We start from the raw sequence: 16,371 nt of genomic DNA, 5'->3' as shown, positions 1-16,371 counted from the left end.
GGCTTTACAGGGCCTAAAGGAAAAGAGCACTAACTCAATCAAGCACAAGTTCTTTCCGAAGAGACAAATTGGAAAGTGGCCCCTCCAGTCCTGGGATTCTTAGGGTGTGAAGCTGTACCATCACGTGGCACCTTTAACCTAAACGTTGGTATCTATAATGTTATAGAACATTTCATTTCAATGTAGGACACCCTTTTCATTTTACAAGAACATACGGTAACTGTAGGACTTGCCATAAAATGGGGATATTGGGAGGTAGATATGTTGTTTTTCCACAGTACATCATATATATATATATATATATATATATATATATATATATATACATATGTAGCCTTTATATGTAATTTGCTTCCACGATACACATACTGTATACACACTGTATATGTATGTACACAGTTTGCATGCATCTGATTTGGGTACTTGGTTTCGCAATTAGTGCCCGATGTAGATTTATCCCGGTAATGATTAAAAACATTGCAATATAATTAATGACTCTTCAAAAGCACTCAAGTAGTGTAATCCATAAAGAAGGGCCTGGGCTATGCAAAGCACGCAGATAAGCTGATGAGGAATGCTAGTTGTGTGTTGTCAGCAAGGCTACGTGCACATCCAGCGCAGATTACATCGGTTTGGATGGGTAGAATAGCCCTGCGTGTGGTGCTGTTTCCCGTTGAGATGGAAGAAGCCATGACAAAACCTAACAGACCCTGTTATAAGTAAGTGTGGCCCATCGGTTGCCATTGATGTCCATCGTGTGATGGATCTGGCACTGCTTCGAGGACACCATGATTGTGTATAAATATAGTACTTATCCAGGGAAAAGAACAAGAAACCTGGCGCACAGAACTGTAACTTTGAAAACACAGCCATATATACCGAACAGCATTCATATCTTTAAGTCAAAAGAACATATATATTAAATAGCCAAGTATCTATACCTACAGTGGTCAATTGACCCAAGGACTAAAAAAATAAACCCAACTTATCCTAATATTTGACCCCAACTTCCCTAAGCCCAGTAGACCCACACTATATACACATCGTACCTCAAACACCACTCGGCCCAAGGGGATCTCATCTGCCGATATGGTAAAGAATACCCGTTTATTCTCCATAATGAGGTCCGGCACCCTGTGAAGCCTCAGAGATGCTGAATTAGGGTCTCTGTGTCCACTGCCTTATATACCTAGACGTACTACTGCCTGCTATGTCCATCACACACAATAATACCGCCCTCCCCTTCCCCCTGAAGCAATGAACCCAGGAATATTTGATACCAGCTCAGTATATTCCCCTTCTAATCCTGTTGGATATATCGTGGGTAGCACCAAATGCTGTGTGATTAGGGTGGGGGTAGCGAACGCAATGAACACAAAGCTATTTCAGTAACCTCAAGAACATCTGACAACTGAACTTGTATTGTTCAGGCTCCAAATATCCCGAGTGTCCGTGTTTTCAGGGGGCAATCCCTGATGTCATTCCCTATCCTGTTTTTATTACACATTGTGTTCATAATAGAGAGAATAAAATCTTTGAATGGCTTTTCATTTGACTATGCAGCCCCAGGTTTTCAGATATTTTTACATGTGGATTTAGGTATGATACCCTACATTCAGATGTCAGCCAAGTTATTTCCACAACTCTCTATATATAAACCTAATCCCTCCGGGATGGGAGAGATGGCGATTTTTCTTTCCTAATATTTTTGCTACTCCTAATCCAAGATTACATGATTCCTTAAACAAATCCCATATTATGTCCCCCATCCAATACTAATAAATCTGTCATCTAAACGAGAAAAGAGCAGTCACCATAAACAGGCATAACAAACAAAAGCAAGGGGTAGCGCTATTATTAACTTACTGTAAGTCCACCATTAGGACACCAAGAGCTAGATAGAGAACAGTAGCTAGGTGCCCTCATCTCTCCTAACATTGAAAGACTGGAAAAAGAGACTCATATACTGAGGCATACATGGCACGGCGCGGTGCGGCAATCTCTGTTTCACGCTAAGCCACTGCCCTAATTTTGGACAATCCTTTATATGTGTCCATAGAGAAATAATGATTTAGTAAAGCCTTCAAGTATTCCCACACCAGCCCCCCACACAGTGTGTGGTGCCCCAAAAAATACATTTACACACACAGTATGATTCCAACAAACAGTATAATGCCAACACAGTACATTCCCTCACACACAGTATGATGCCCCTCATAGTAACTCTACACAGACAGAATAATGCAGCCCCCCCACCCTACACACACAATATAATGCTCTCAGTCCCCACAACATAGTATGATGCCCCAACATCCACAACAGAGTGATGCCCCCACAGTCCCCCACAAACTATGATACCCCACAGCCTTCCACACACTGTCTAATGCTCAGCAGAACCTACCACATAGTGTGGTGCCCTCACAGTGGGACAACACAGTATGATATCCCCGCAATGCAGTATGACACCCCCAACATAGTTTGATGCCCTCAAAGACCCATGAACTCACAGAATGATGCCCCCAAAGCCTGCTACACACAATATGATGCCCCTTCACACACCCTCACACAGTATGTTGCCACCATAGTCCCCGAACTCTGTATGATTCCCCCACAGCCACAGAAACATAAACCTAGTATGATGCCCCCCAAAACACAGTATGATAACCCCACAGTCCTACAACATAGTATGATGTCCTCACAAAACAGTATAATGCCACCAACACAGTTTGATACCCTTAAAGACCCATGCACACAGAGTATGATGCCCCACTGCCTCCCACACACAATATGATGCCCCCCACACTCACACTCACACACTATGATTCCACCACACTACCTCAACACTGTAGGATTCCCCACAGCCATAGAAACATAAACATAATATGATGCCCCCGAAGTCCCACAACACAGTATGATAACCCCACAATCCTACAACATAGTATGATACACCAACAGTTCCACACACACACTCTATGATGCTCCATCCAGCAAAGAACTAACTAAGAACTAACTTATGGACCCCAGTGCAAAATTTGAGCCTACATCAATATACCAGTAATATCACATAAAAAGGATAAATACCACCATATTATGACAAGACCACATATTACTACCAAATAATGACCAATTAATACTACCATACTGATCGTTAAAAAAAAATACAGCAACAGAGGCTCATTCAGACATCAGTGATTTTTTTATCAGTATTTGTATGCCAAAACCAGGAGTGTCTCCAAAAAAACAGAACAGGTGTCAATTTTTCAATTATAGGTTTTCTCTGTAGGTTACACTCCTGGATTTGGCTTTGAAACACTGATGCAAGATCAATGACGTCTGAATCAGCCCTAACACTAATATTATCACCGGTGACAGTTATACACAGGAGCTCTATAGATAGTGTACAGGTAATACAGTGACCACCAGTTACATTATACACAGGCGCTCTGTATATAGTGTAAGTATGCAGGTAATACAGTGACCACCAGTTACATTATACACAGGAGCTCTGTATATAGTATATAGTGTAAGTGTACAGGTAATACAGTGACCACCAGTTACATTATACACAGGAGCTCTGTATATAGTGTAATTATGCAGGTAATACAGTGACCACCAGTTACATTATACACAGTAGCTCTGTTTATAGTGTAAGTATGCAGGTAATACAGTGACCACCAGTTACATTATACACAGGAGCTCTGTATATAGTGTAAGTATGCAGGTAATACAGTGACCACCAGTGACATTATACACAGGAGCTCTGTATATAGTGTAAGTATGCAGGTAATACAGTGACCACCAGTGACATTATACACAGGAGCTCTGTATATAGTGTAAGTATGCAGGTAATACAGTGACCACCAGTTACATTATACACAGGAGCTCTGTATATAGTGTAAGTATGCAGGTAATACAGTGACCACCAGTGACATTATACACAGGAGCTCTGTATATAGTGTAAGTATGCAGGTAATACAGGGATCACCAGTTACATTATACACAGGAGCTCCGTATATAGTATATAGTGTAAGTGCACAGGTAATACAGTGACCACCAGTTACATTATACACAGTAGCTCTGTATATAGTGTCAGTGTACAGGTAATACAGGGATCACCCATGACATTATACACAGGAGCTCTGTATATAGTGTGTGTGTACAGGTAATACAGTGACCACCAGTTACATTATACACAGGAGCTCTGTATATACAATAGTGTAAGAATGCAGGTAATACAGTGACCAACAGTTATATTATACACAAGAGCTCTATAGATAGTGTACAGGTAATACAGTGACCAACAGTTATATTATACACAAGAGCTCTATAGATAGTATATAGTGTAAGTTTACAGGTAATACAGTGATCACTGGTGACATCTCCAATTGAAGTCATTCATTTTCGCTTTTCTTCTTTATCCCATGCAGCTCGTTATGCCTTCTCCCAGCCAGGTCTCGTCTCTGTAGAAAGTAACACACAGACATCTGTGGCTGATCACTTATAGAGCACCCTTCACACTTTTCCCCAACTTATAGACTGTGCCAGAAGAACAGAAAAAGTGCCATAGTTCTACCCTGGTGTCCAGTAAAGTAACAGTGTCCCCAAAAATAATATATTTTATACTAGTGATGTCCTTTGTGACCCACTAACAATGGAAATGCCCCTCTCTCCTCTGTGACCCCCATACAGTATTACTGCATATGTCCTCTTTTGTGGCCCCTAATATAATAGAAAATTCCCCTTTGTGCCCCGTACCGTACCAGTGTCCATCTTTGCACTCAAATATAGCACATGACTGATACATCAATCTTCCATGCCCTATGACAAGTGACTTTGAAGTTGGAATTATACTTTACCACTTAAAGGACACTGCCTATTTTAGGCCTCAAGACCCAACCTTATTTTTCAAATATAACATATGTCACTTTATGTGCTAATAAGTTTAGCATGGGTCTACATATCCCAGTGATTTTTAGATTTTGTCTTTTCATGACACATTGCTTGTTATTTTTGGAGTCTATTTTGATTGATATGTTTTTTTATAACGTTATGTAAAAAAAGAAATGTTTACAGAAAATTTGGTAACATTTGACATTTTCAAAATTTGAATTTACCTGTTTACAGATAGTCACACTGCAAAACAAATATTTAACATTACCTTGACAATTCCATGTAGGCATAGTTTTTAAAAAATTCTTCACATTTTTTTAAGGCTGCTTGAAGGCATGAAAATTTTTCAGCAATTTTTGTAGGGGCTTTCAGGGGCCATATTTAAGAAACCCCTTTAAATCAGTCCATTTTATAAACTGCACCCCTCAAAGTATTTAGAACGGCATCTAATTTGTTAATCCTGTAGGTATTTCACAGAAATTAAGCAAATCGAAGGCCACTTGTAGAAGTTATCCACGTAGAGGTGGTAAGTAACCCTACTCTAGGAGTGGGTGCACCATTTTCCCTCAATTTCCCAGTAAGGGACCATTCTGCTGATTCAATCATGGCGTCCCTTCCTTTGTAAACCCTATATCAGTGGGTGTACCATGTAATATTCTTACACAATATCTTGCCCTTTTACTGGGCATGCATTGGTGGAAAATAAGCCTCTTTAAAATGTATCAAGGACTTGCCTATGGAATCGTTCTCAGAGGTGCATTGTTGGGCAAACCTAGAGCTAAAATTAAGGAATGGAATTAGTTTAAATAAATGTCCATATGTGAGGTTATAACTGCATCATATCCAGGATATGGCCCTACAGTAAGGTTTTATACAACATATCCGCTCACCAGTTTTGCCTAATATATGGCTTCTTCACTAGCTCCACATACTACAAAAGGCTCCCAAAAAAGTCATCAGCTGCACTACATCTACAAGCCTACCTGTGGCATCTAGTAAACGTAGAAATGCAGTTTGGGGTGGCAAAATTTATAAATTAGTCTGGGACATTTTGCATCACTGCATTCTGAGAGCCACATCTATTTTGGAGGGTGCATTCGTAATATTAGCAAACTTTTAGTCATTCTTGTTAGGTGGTAATGATGAAAAAAATGCGATTCAGCCATTGTTTGTTTTTTTTTTAGTTTAGTACGGCAAAAGTGACATTTTAACTTTATTTTGCAGGTCTGCCGAATAAATAACAAGATAATTATATAATCCAGGTCATTGTGGACTGATAACTGATTGGGGAGATAGAAAAAAGGAGATTTGTTTAATTGGAAATTTATGAACTTTTCATTATTTTTATGTTTTCCTAACAAGGTGTCTTGAATCTAATGGAAAGCCTTGAAAATTGTCCAAATTGCTCTAGCTTGACCCTATTTGAAAACAAAACCATTTCCCACATTTAATAGGACAATTAATGTTGTATATATAAATAGAGGGATATGTAACTAGCGAGACCAGCACAAGTGTGATCTCCAAGATGCAATGTAAGCATGAAAAAGTAACAATATGTCATATGGAAAGTGGTAACAAAAGTGCATCATAATGCAGAGATATAACACACACATATGACACCATGTAGTGATGGTCGAGCACTAAATACTTCAGTGCTCGGTACTCGAATCGAGCAGCTCGGACGAGTTAGAGTATCGAGTATAATGGAAGTCAATGGGAAACTCAAGCATTTTTCCGGTAGATCGTATCAGGAGGGCTGGGGGGGACAGAAAAATCAATGAAATGGATGGAAACAGAGCTCAAATGGAATGGGAACAACATGGGGAAGACGCCTGGACACATCTCTGACTCCCAGGTCGCTGCTGAGAACAATGTTGTCAGAGCATTACTCCACTTTTAAGGACTGACAATAAAACATACAAAACCGAAGATAAAATGGATTTTATAAGAAAAAATGTTAGGAAACATTCTTTCCTGTATAATGACTTGTATATAAGTTAAAACTAAAAAGAGAAAAAAAATGATAATAATAGCCGGGCCATCTCTAACCGTATTTCCCCCATCACCTATGAATACAGTAGAAGGGGAAATAAAATTAAACCCACCGGTAAATGTAATTTTAACATTTTACTATCTTATCTGGGCATGTGGTGTGTGTGACATGGTAAACACATCCTGTTTAATTTATGAATGAAGGACTCTGAAACTCACAAAGCCATTGCAAGAACTGCCAAAAATTACAAGGAAGACATACGATACGTCCTGCATTAGACATAAAGGAGGGCCTCACACTGTGTCTCATCATTATCCACTTCTTGAGACAGTAATTTCCGTTCCCCACCATCATCGTCTTCTGACCGCAGCTGCTCAAATATTTGGGCATCACTACACACAATCTCCTCATGTCCCTCCTAAAACATGCAGGGCGAGAGGCCAGAATCAATAAATGGAAATGTGAAGAGCTCCTTGGAGTGTCCGAGTGTGGGATCACTTGTCTCTTGGGACTCACCATGGTGGGAGGAAGGAGAATCAGGGTGAGGATTATGTGGTCCAAACTCTTGGCTAGTGAGACTGGACTGTGTGGAAGACTGGGTGGTGCTGGGAAGCACGTTTACTTCCCCATCACTTACCGCATGCCTTGCAATATATGCCTGCAAACTTTCTGGTATTAATAGGAAAAAGAAAATATGTATCCCTGAAAAGGACTTTTGTTTTAAGGTTACAGCAGCAGCATACCTATAGAAAGACTATAAGGCAATAAACCCTGCCTATATGCCTCTAATCCAAAACTATTCCTCCTTCACCAGCTACCTCTACACTGAATGCAGGTAACAACGGTTTTACTAGAGAAAGGGCAGCATGGAGAGTGTGCCGAGCATCGCGCCTCCGGGTCTTATATAAAGACCCAATGATGAGATGCGGCCGGGCAATCGGAGTAATGCCAGTAGCCAACATGGCTATAGCATTACCATGTATGGTAAGTAACCCTAGCATGTTTATTGGCTGTCTAACAGCAGTGAAACATGCTGGGCAGGGACTAGAGCACCCCAATGCTTGATCGAGTATAAAGCCGTGGCGAGCACGCTCACTCAACACTAATGCTATGATTTATATGGCTATGTTCATGCCAAGTGCATCAGGGACGCCTTAAAATGGTGTTCCCGTCTGGAACATTTATGGCATTTTGTTAGGATATGCCTTAAGTGTCCCAGATGTGACAACCCTATTAAAGGGAATCTGTCAGCAGGATTTCTTCCCCCAAACTATTTATATGTGTCTGTAACTCTTTCAAAAACGAGTGCAGCGATACCTTTTGTAGGATTTGGTACTCGGCTGCCACTGAGGTAGACACATGAAGCCAGGGCCGCCATCAGGGCATTACTGTTCTTACTGCTGTACGGGGACCGGTTAGCAGCAGCACTGAGGAGGGGGCTCCGGCCCAGTCAGGGTCCCCCTCTTGTCCTTCTGCTCACCAGGCTCCATGCTGTTACAAAGCGCCGAGCACCGGGGCGCCGCCTCAGGTGGCGCACACCTCGGCGCTAAGTGCCTTACCGGAGCTCTGCAGCCGCACAGCTCCAGCAGGTCCCTCATACTTCTCTTGACTTCTGGTACATGCCAGAAGTCAGAAGTATGAGGGAGCAGGAGGTGCGCGGCTGCAGAGCTCCAGGAAAGCACCTAGAGCCGTTGCCAGGACACCACAAAGCCGAGCTGCGCCTGCAGGTGATGGGAAGTATGATCAAATGTTTTTTCTTTCTAAAATGAGTGAGGCTGTGAGTGAGGGGGGCTGTAAGTGATGGAGTGCGGAGGGCTGTAAATTATGGAGTGAGGGGGGGCTGTAAATTATGGAGTGAGGGGGGCTGTAAATTATGGAGTGAGGGGGGCTGTAAATTATTGAGTGAGGGGGCTGTAAGTGATGGAGTGGGGGGCTGTGAGTGAGGGGGGCTGTAAATTATGGAGTGAGGGGGCTCTGAGTGAGGGGGGCTGTAAGTATGGAGTGAGGGGGCTGTGAGTGAGGGGGGGCTGTAAAGTATGGAGTGAGGGGGGGCTGTAAATTATGGAGTGAGGGGGGGCTGTAAATTATGGAGCAAGGGGGGTTGCAAATGATGGAGAAAGGGAGATGCAAATGATGGAGTGAGGGGGTGACGAGGGACTGCAATTGATGGAGTGAGGGGACAAGGAACTGCAAATGATGGAGCGGGGAAGACGAGGGACTGCAAATGATGGAGTGGGGGGTGCAAATGATGACGTGGGGGGGTGCAAATGATGGAGCGAAGGGGGCTGCAAATGATTGAGCGAGGGGGGGCTGCAAATGATGGGGGAAGGAGGGGCTGCAAATGATGGGGGAAGGAGGGGCTGCAAATGATGGGGGAAGGGGGATTCAAATGATGGAGTGAGGAGAGACAAGCTACTGCAATTGATTAATTGATCGAGTGAGGGGGGGACCATGAACTGCAAATGATGGAGCGAGTGGGGGAATGAGGCACGGCAAATAATGGAATGAGGGGGGAGCTGCAAATGATGATGGAGTGGGGGGCTGAAAATGATGGAATGAGGGGGACACGAAGGATGGCAAATGATGGAGTGAGGGGGGATCGAGGGACTGCAAATGATGGAGTGAGGGGGACTTCAAATGATGGAGGGAGGGGGACTGCAAATGATGAAGTGAGAGGGGGAGGGGGACTGCAAATGATGGAATGAGGGGGGATTGCAAATGATGAAGTGAGGGGGCGAGGGGGACTGCAAATGATGAAGTGAGCGGGGGACTGCAAATGATGAAGTACAGAGTGAGGATGTTGAGGTTGCAGGAGTGCGAGACTGAATTGGCTGAAAGAGTATGGGTGCTAATTTATATATTAGGTGGGGAAAAGTGGCTATTTATAGTTAGTGGGGGCACAGTGGTGCATTACAATTTATATTTGGAATGGTGGGTTGCATAATTAATGATATATTAATGGTGGGTTGACGTCTGTATTCAGCTGAGTAGAAGGGGAAAAAGTAGGGAATCTGCTCTACATAACTGTGTTATTTTATGCAGAGACGAGTCCTGGCTGGAAGAAGCGATGGTGGTCTGCACTGGATGAAAAAGAAAAGCGAAGCTGAAGGACTTCTACTAGAGACGTCACTGGTGAGTCAGTGTGTTACCTGTACACTTACACTATACACTATATACAGAGCTCCTGTGTATAATGTCACTGGTGATCCCTGTATTACCTGTACACTGACACTATATACAGAGTTCCCATGTATAATGGCACTTATGGTAATATTAGTATTGTTCTTTTTGTTATTAATGATCAGTATTGTAATATTCAGCCACTATGTGGTGGTAACATGTGGTCTGATGATGGTATTTGTCCCTGTATGTGGTATTATTTGGTTACGATGTGGTGCTAATATGTGGTCTGGTCATGGTGTGGTGGCATTTGTTCCTTGTATGTGGTGGTAATATGTGGTCTGGTCATGGTGTGGCGGTATTTGTTCTTTGTATGTGGTGGTAATATGTGGTCTGGTCATGGTGTGGCGGTATTTGTTCCTTATATGTGGTATTATTCAGTTACTATGTGGTGGTAATATGTGGTCTGGTCATGGTGTGGCGGTATTTCTTCCTTGTATATGGTATTATTTGGTTACTATGTGGTGGTAATATGTGGTCTGGTCATTGTGTGGCGGTATTTGTTCTTTGTATGTGGTGGTAATATGTGGGCTGGTCATGGTGTGGCGGTATTTGTTCCTTATATGTGGTATTATTCTTTCAATATGTGGTGGTAATATTTGGTCCAGCCATGGTGTGACGGTATTTCTCTCTTGTATTTGATATTATTAGTCATTTTAAAAAATGTACTTGACTCATTCCATTAAAGAAAAATAAACCTAAAAAGAGTATTGGATATTTTAACGAATGTTTAATAGGTTAGAGGCCGGGCCAGAAGAGTCTCCTTGTTGTGGTGGCAGCTTAAAAAAATATTTTGGCCAAAACAAAAGCTGCTGGCTATGTATGTGATATGATGTTCAATGGGAACTGTTACTGTGTGATTGGTGAGGACGTGGTGCAGAAATGGCGTTTTTCCAAAAGTTAGGGGTGGGAATGTGGAAGTTTAGAGGTGTGGAGGCGGAGCTGGGTTGGAGGCAGAGTTGCGGTGGAGCCTGGGCGAAGTCTCAAGGGAGCCCAAAAATTTTGCCAGTATGGGGCCCTGAAATTCCTGGTGGCAGTCCTGCAAGAAGTGTTTTCAGTGAAATCCAGGCGGGTTTATTTAGACAGCATAAACCGCTCAGGAAGCAAAAAAATAACAGCCTTTTCTGGCACAAAGTGGAAACACAAAGTATAATGTCCATACAAAGTTGCGTGTTCGCCAGCTCAGGTTAGTGTTCAGTCCTTAACACAGATCAACACCTTGGAGATCCACACACCTCCAGACACAGCACATGAATGAGACACTTGATCTCCATTTTATTTACCAAACCATGCCCCCGGGGTGGGGGACATGTGAGCAGCCGTAAAACCGGCTCTGATACACCCTATTAACCCTCTCAGCACTATACGTGCTGGAGCATGCTTTCCCGAGTTTACATCACCGAAGCTACCAACCTCAATAATACATATCTCCCCTCAAGGACCTGTCCGGTGGCCATCTTACATGACTAGTCCGTTCCTCCATTACAGAGAAATTAGTGGTTGAATTGATATGCGAATGAGGCTGAAGAGCTATCATAGATCTGGAGCCGCTGTCACTCTAGCTCTATTCCCTGCCCAGCGCCACCTCCTCCTACTTGACGGGCAGCTCCTTTGCCTGGAGTCCCACAGAATAGTCTGTCAGTCAAGCAGGAGGTGGCAGCTTTGGGTGGGGAATAGAGCTGGAGTGACAGAGGATTCAGATCTACCATAGCTCTTCAGCCTTATTTTTATTTCAATTCAAAAGCTGATTTCTCAGTAAACAGAGGAAAGGACTGACCGTCTAAAGGTATTGCTGAACTTGTCTCTGAAAGAGCTACTAGCACATAAATAGCTTGGGGTGTGAAATCTTGTCGATAGATTCCCTTTAAGGTCGTTTAACGTTAAGTTATGGTAATCAAGAACTGATAAATGTCACGCATACAGGCTCTTTCTGGCTCATAACAGCACCATTCACATGTTTAATAGTAAAAATAGTGTAGTCTGCAGTATAAGGGCTGAAAAAGCGCAGAAAAAGCCCTACAAGGAATTAACAAATGCACTGCACCGCAAAATACCTCCACATAGACGTCAGAAAAGACGATCTAGGGAAAACATCGCCATTTTCCATGAAGCATCTTCTGCTTCACAAACGATGCAGGAACATGGGTGTCTAAAAAACGTGTGCACATACCCCAAAATCCCATTAATAGGATCACATGTGACAATGGTGGAGAGTTTCAATGTTCCAAACTGATCGCTTGCAGTAGAAATCGTATTTGCGCCATTCTTTTTTATTTTATATATAAATAGCCAGCCTTCCAGAATAACAATGAAGTTTGTACGATTGTCCTTCAATACTTCGAAAACTGCAGGGTTTTTCATTGTTTGAGGTTTATCAGTTCATCAGAGAAGTATAAGGAATTTTCTGCCAAATGTGTTTAAAGTTCAGAGTGCGCGTAGAGAGGGGCTCGTAAAACAACTCATTTTGGCAGGCTAGTGTATATTCAAGTCAGGTCAATAAAAGCAAAAACAAAAAAGCAACAAGTCTACAGTCATGGCCAAAAGTTTTGAGAATGACACCAAAATTATATTTTCACATCATTTGCTGGCCTCTGGTTTTTATTAGTGTTTGTCTGATGTTTATATCACATACAGAAATATAATTGCAATCATATTATGAGTACCAATAGGTTATATTGACAGTTAGAATGAGTTAATGCAGCAAGTCAATATTTGCAGTGTTGCCCCTTCTTCTTCAAGACCTCTGTAATTCTCCCTGGCATGCTCTCAATCAACTTTTGGACCAAATCCTGACTGATAGCAGTCCATTCTGGCATAATCAATGCTTGCATTTTGCCAGAATTTGCTGGTTTTTGTTTGTCTACCCGTCTCTTGATGATTGACCACAAGTTCTCAATGGGATTAAGATCTGGGGAGTTTCCAGGCCATGGACCCAAAATCTCTATGTTTTGTTCCATGAGCCATTTAGTTATCACCTTTGCTTTATGGCAAGGTGCTCCATCATGCTGGAAAAGGCATTGTTGGGCGCCAAACTGCTCTTGGACGGTTGGGAGAAGTTGCTCTTGGAGGACATTCTGGTACCATTCTTTATTCATGGCTGTGTTTTTAGGCAAGACTGTGAGTGAGCCGATTCCCTTGGCTGAGAAGCAACCCCACACATGAATGGTTTCAGGATGCTTTACAGTTGGCATGAGACAAGACTGGTGGTAGAGCTCACCTCTTCTTCTCCGAATAAGCTGTTTTCCAGATGTCCCAAACAATCGAAAAGGGGATTCATCAGAGAAAATGACTTTGCCCCAGTCCTCAGCAGTCCAGTCCCTGTACCTTTTGCAGAATATCAGCCGGTCCCTGATGTTTTTTCTGGAGAGAAGTGGCTTCTTTGCTGCCCTCCTTGAAACCAGCCCTTGCTCAAAGAGTCTCCGCCTCACAGTGCGTGCAGAAGCACTCACACCAGCCTGCTGCCATTCCTGAGCAAGCTCGGCACTGCTGGTAGTCCGATCCCGCAGCTGAAACAGTTTTAAGATACGGTCCTGGCGCTTGCTGGTCTTTCTTGGGCGCCCTGGAGCCTTTTTGACAACAATGGAAGCTCTCTCCTTGAAGTTCTTGATGATGCGATAGATTGTTGACTGAGGTGCAATCTTTGTAGCTGCGATACTCTTCCCTGTTAGGCCATTTTTCTGCAGTGCAATGATGGCTGCACGTGTTTCTTTAGAGATAACCATGGTTAACTGAAGAGAAACAATGATACCAAGAACCAGCCTCCTTTTAAAGTGTCCAGTGATGTCATTCTTACTTAATCATGACTGATTGATCGCCAGCCCTGTCCTCATCAACACCCACACCTGTGTTAATGGATCAATCACTAAAACGATGTTAGCTGCTCCTTTTAAGGCAGGACTGCAATGATGTTGAAATGTGTTTTGGGGTTAAAGTTCATTTTCTGGGTAAATATGGACTTTGCAAGTACAGTAATTGCTGTTAAGCTGATCACTCTTTGACATTCAGGAGTATATGCAAATTGCCATTACAAAAAATGAAGCAGTAAACTTTGGAAAAATTACTATTTGTCTCATTCTCAATACTTTTGGCCATGACTGTATATTTCACATAAATGATTGGAAAACCCCTTTAAGGTTTTTGATGTTTTTACTTTAGGAAAAGAGAACCTGCTGTTATGAATATCAACGCGTTTGAGATCTACTTTTCTTGAAGTGGGAAATCCTTTTATTGTGGAAACCCAGCATTATTATACTAGCAGGAATTAAAAAGAAAGGGAATCTGTCAGCAGGTTTTTGCTATGTAATCTGAAACACCACGAGGTAGGGGCTGAGACACCAGTTTCAAGGATTTGTCACTTACTAGACTTTTAGAGATAATCACTGCTGGACTAGCTGCCCACATGCCTGCTAGTCTAACCACGCCCCCAGCATTGATTGTTGGTTCATAAGGGCCAACACATTCGGAGAGGTCGTGTGCACGGTTTGGGCACATTGGCACAAAGTCACTGACCACGTTACCAGCTACACGGAAATGGACCCATGATGTGGCTTTTTCGTCAGCATGTCATTTTCTGTTGTGAATTTTAGTGGGACAATTTGTTTTCCCCCCACCTTTAGAGCTTTTACATTTCGTGAACCCACTAGGTTTTGATTGCTTATGTAATTGCTTTGGGATTCCAGTTGCTATCAATATCTAAACAGGAATTAAAGAACTTGTCACGTGAAACAAAAAAAAACAAAACCTATTAACCTGCAGGTTAAATGTTTTGAAATTGCCCGGCATAGGCCCCGAGAGCCCCACTGTTAGGAAGAATAAAGTTAATTTCCTCCCAATAGTGCAGGGGGTAAAACCCATGCACTGACAGCTCGCTCAGCATTTGAGCCGGCTGTCAATCAGTGCAGGGGGTGTGGTTACAGCGGCCACTCTAGAAGAGCAGTGACTGAAACAGTCACCGACCCTGTGACTGAAAGCTGACCACTGCTGGGGAGGAAGTTAGACCCCCTGCTGCTCAGAGGAAATTAAGTGTGGGCGCTGGGTAGGTTCAGAATGCTATTAACCCCCATATTTGCAGGTCTAAATCTTTTTCCCCAGCAATATGCGCTCCTGAAGGATGATGGAACTTGATTGAATCCAACTAAGAATTTTTATTTCAAACTAAAATACTAGTATTTAAATATTTTAGTTTGAAATAAAAATTCTTTGAATCCAAATATCAAGTTCCATCATCCTTCAGGAGCGCATATTGCTGGGATAAACATTTACAAAGTGGCATCACCCATGAAATCACTGTCTAGTGCTCTCATTAGCCCACAGATTTTTGCAGCAAACTAAATGGAAAGGAATGGAGTGATCCACTGATTGGATTTACATGCAGAACCTCAAGACACCAAATAGGTGAGTGGATTTATACTGAGCATATACCCTTGGAATCTAACTACTACATCATTTTCTCTCCCTATAATCCCCTTTTGTCTCATATTTGCAGGTGAATAGTTTTTTCACATTTAAGCACCCAGTATCAGCTTTCTCAGATCAAGGCTTATGTTAAAAGGGAAACACTTAATTTTGTTATTAAAGCAGTTGCCAAGCCAAAGAGACCAAATGACTGCAGTCACACTATGAACGCCAAATCAGGAGGCAGTCAGGCTTCCCCGTGAAAGGAAATCAGTTATCTGGCCACATGCTGACTAACCTCATCCTGCTTCTCTCAATAGACCATTAGAAGTCAGACAAGACTAGTCTGCATGTGACCACAAGTATACAATTGACCACAAGTATCTGAATGCCCTCCCACATACATAAACACCATGTGACAGTCTGCAGACTATCAAGACTGGACAACCCCTTTAAAGTAAATCTGTCACCAGCCCAATTCCAGCAAAGTGTCACTTACTGGGCTGCTCGCTGTAGGTTGATAAAATCTGTTTCTGCTGTAGATGTAGCACTGATCAGAATGTGCAGCCATGCCCACAACCGATTGACAGTTGTGCGTACACTGCATAGGCAGAAAGCCAGCAGTGAGATTGTGTTGGACACATGGCAGCATATTTACTTGTCCTACAACTATTTTTTCAGCAGATTGTCAAAACTGCAGCAAGCACCTCACTAACACATCACTGGATTCAGGGTCTTTGCCTCTACATTATGCTGCTCTGTTTAAGTGGCAAAAATGCAGTGACCGCTTACTGTTCTCATAAGGCAATGACACCAACCTGATTAACTGATGTTAATAGAGCTGCTGCTCCCTACAGCAATTTAGTGACCACAAGAACCAGATTTTACCTAAACAAATGAATAAAGATAGTCTA

The 16,371-nt window shown here is 42.5% G+C and overlaps 1 protein-coding gene across 1 annotated transcript in view; it reads right to left on the bottom strand.

The window, feature by feature from the left end:
- The window catches only part of LOC141166778 (peptidyl-prolyl cis-trans isomerase-like), a 30,569-nt gene extending 29,406 nt beyond the window's left edge, over nt 1–1,163 (bottom strand). Inside the window, exon 1 of the mRNA XM_073653777.1 lies at nt 1,050–1,163. Coding sequence (XP_073509878.1) covers nt 1,050–1,118 — 69 coding nt within the window. The 5' untranslated portion in view covers nt 1,119–1,163. The remainder of the gene's footprint in view (nt 1–1,049) is intronic.
- Between the last annotated feature and the right edge of the window lie 15,208 nt (nt 1,164–16,371).

This window comes from Phyllobates terribilis, unplaced genomic scaffold (genome assembly GCF_046119375.1).
Source record: "Phyllobates terribilis strain yellow unplaced genomic scaffold, ASM4611937v1 Scaffold_11__3_contigs__length_659146591, whole genome shotgun sequence".
Taxonomy (NCBI): Eukaryota; Metazoa; Chordata; class Amphibia; order Anura; family Dendrobatidae; genus Phyllobates; species Phyllobates terribilis.
The sequence above is the reverse complement of the archived record's forward strand: the minus strand, read 5'-3'. Positions and strand labels throughout refer to the sequence as shown.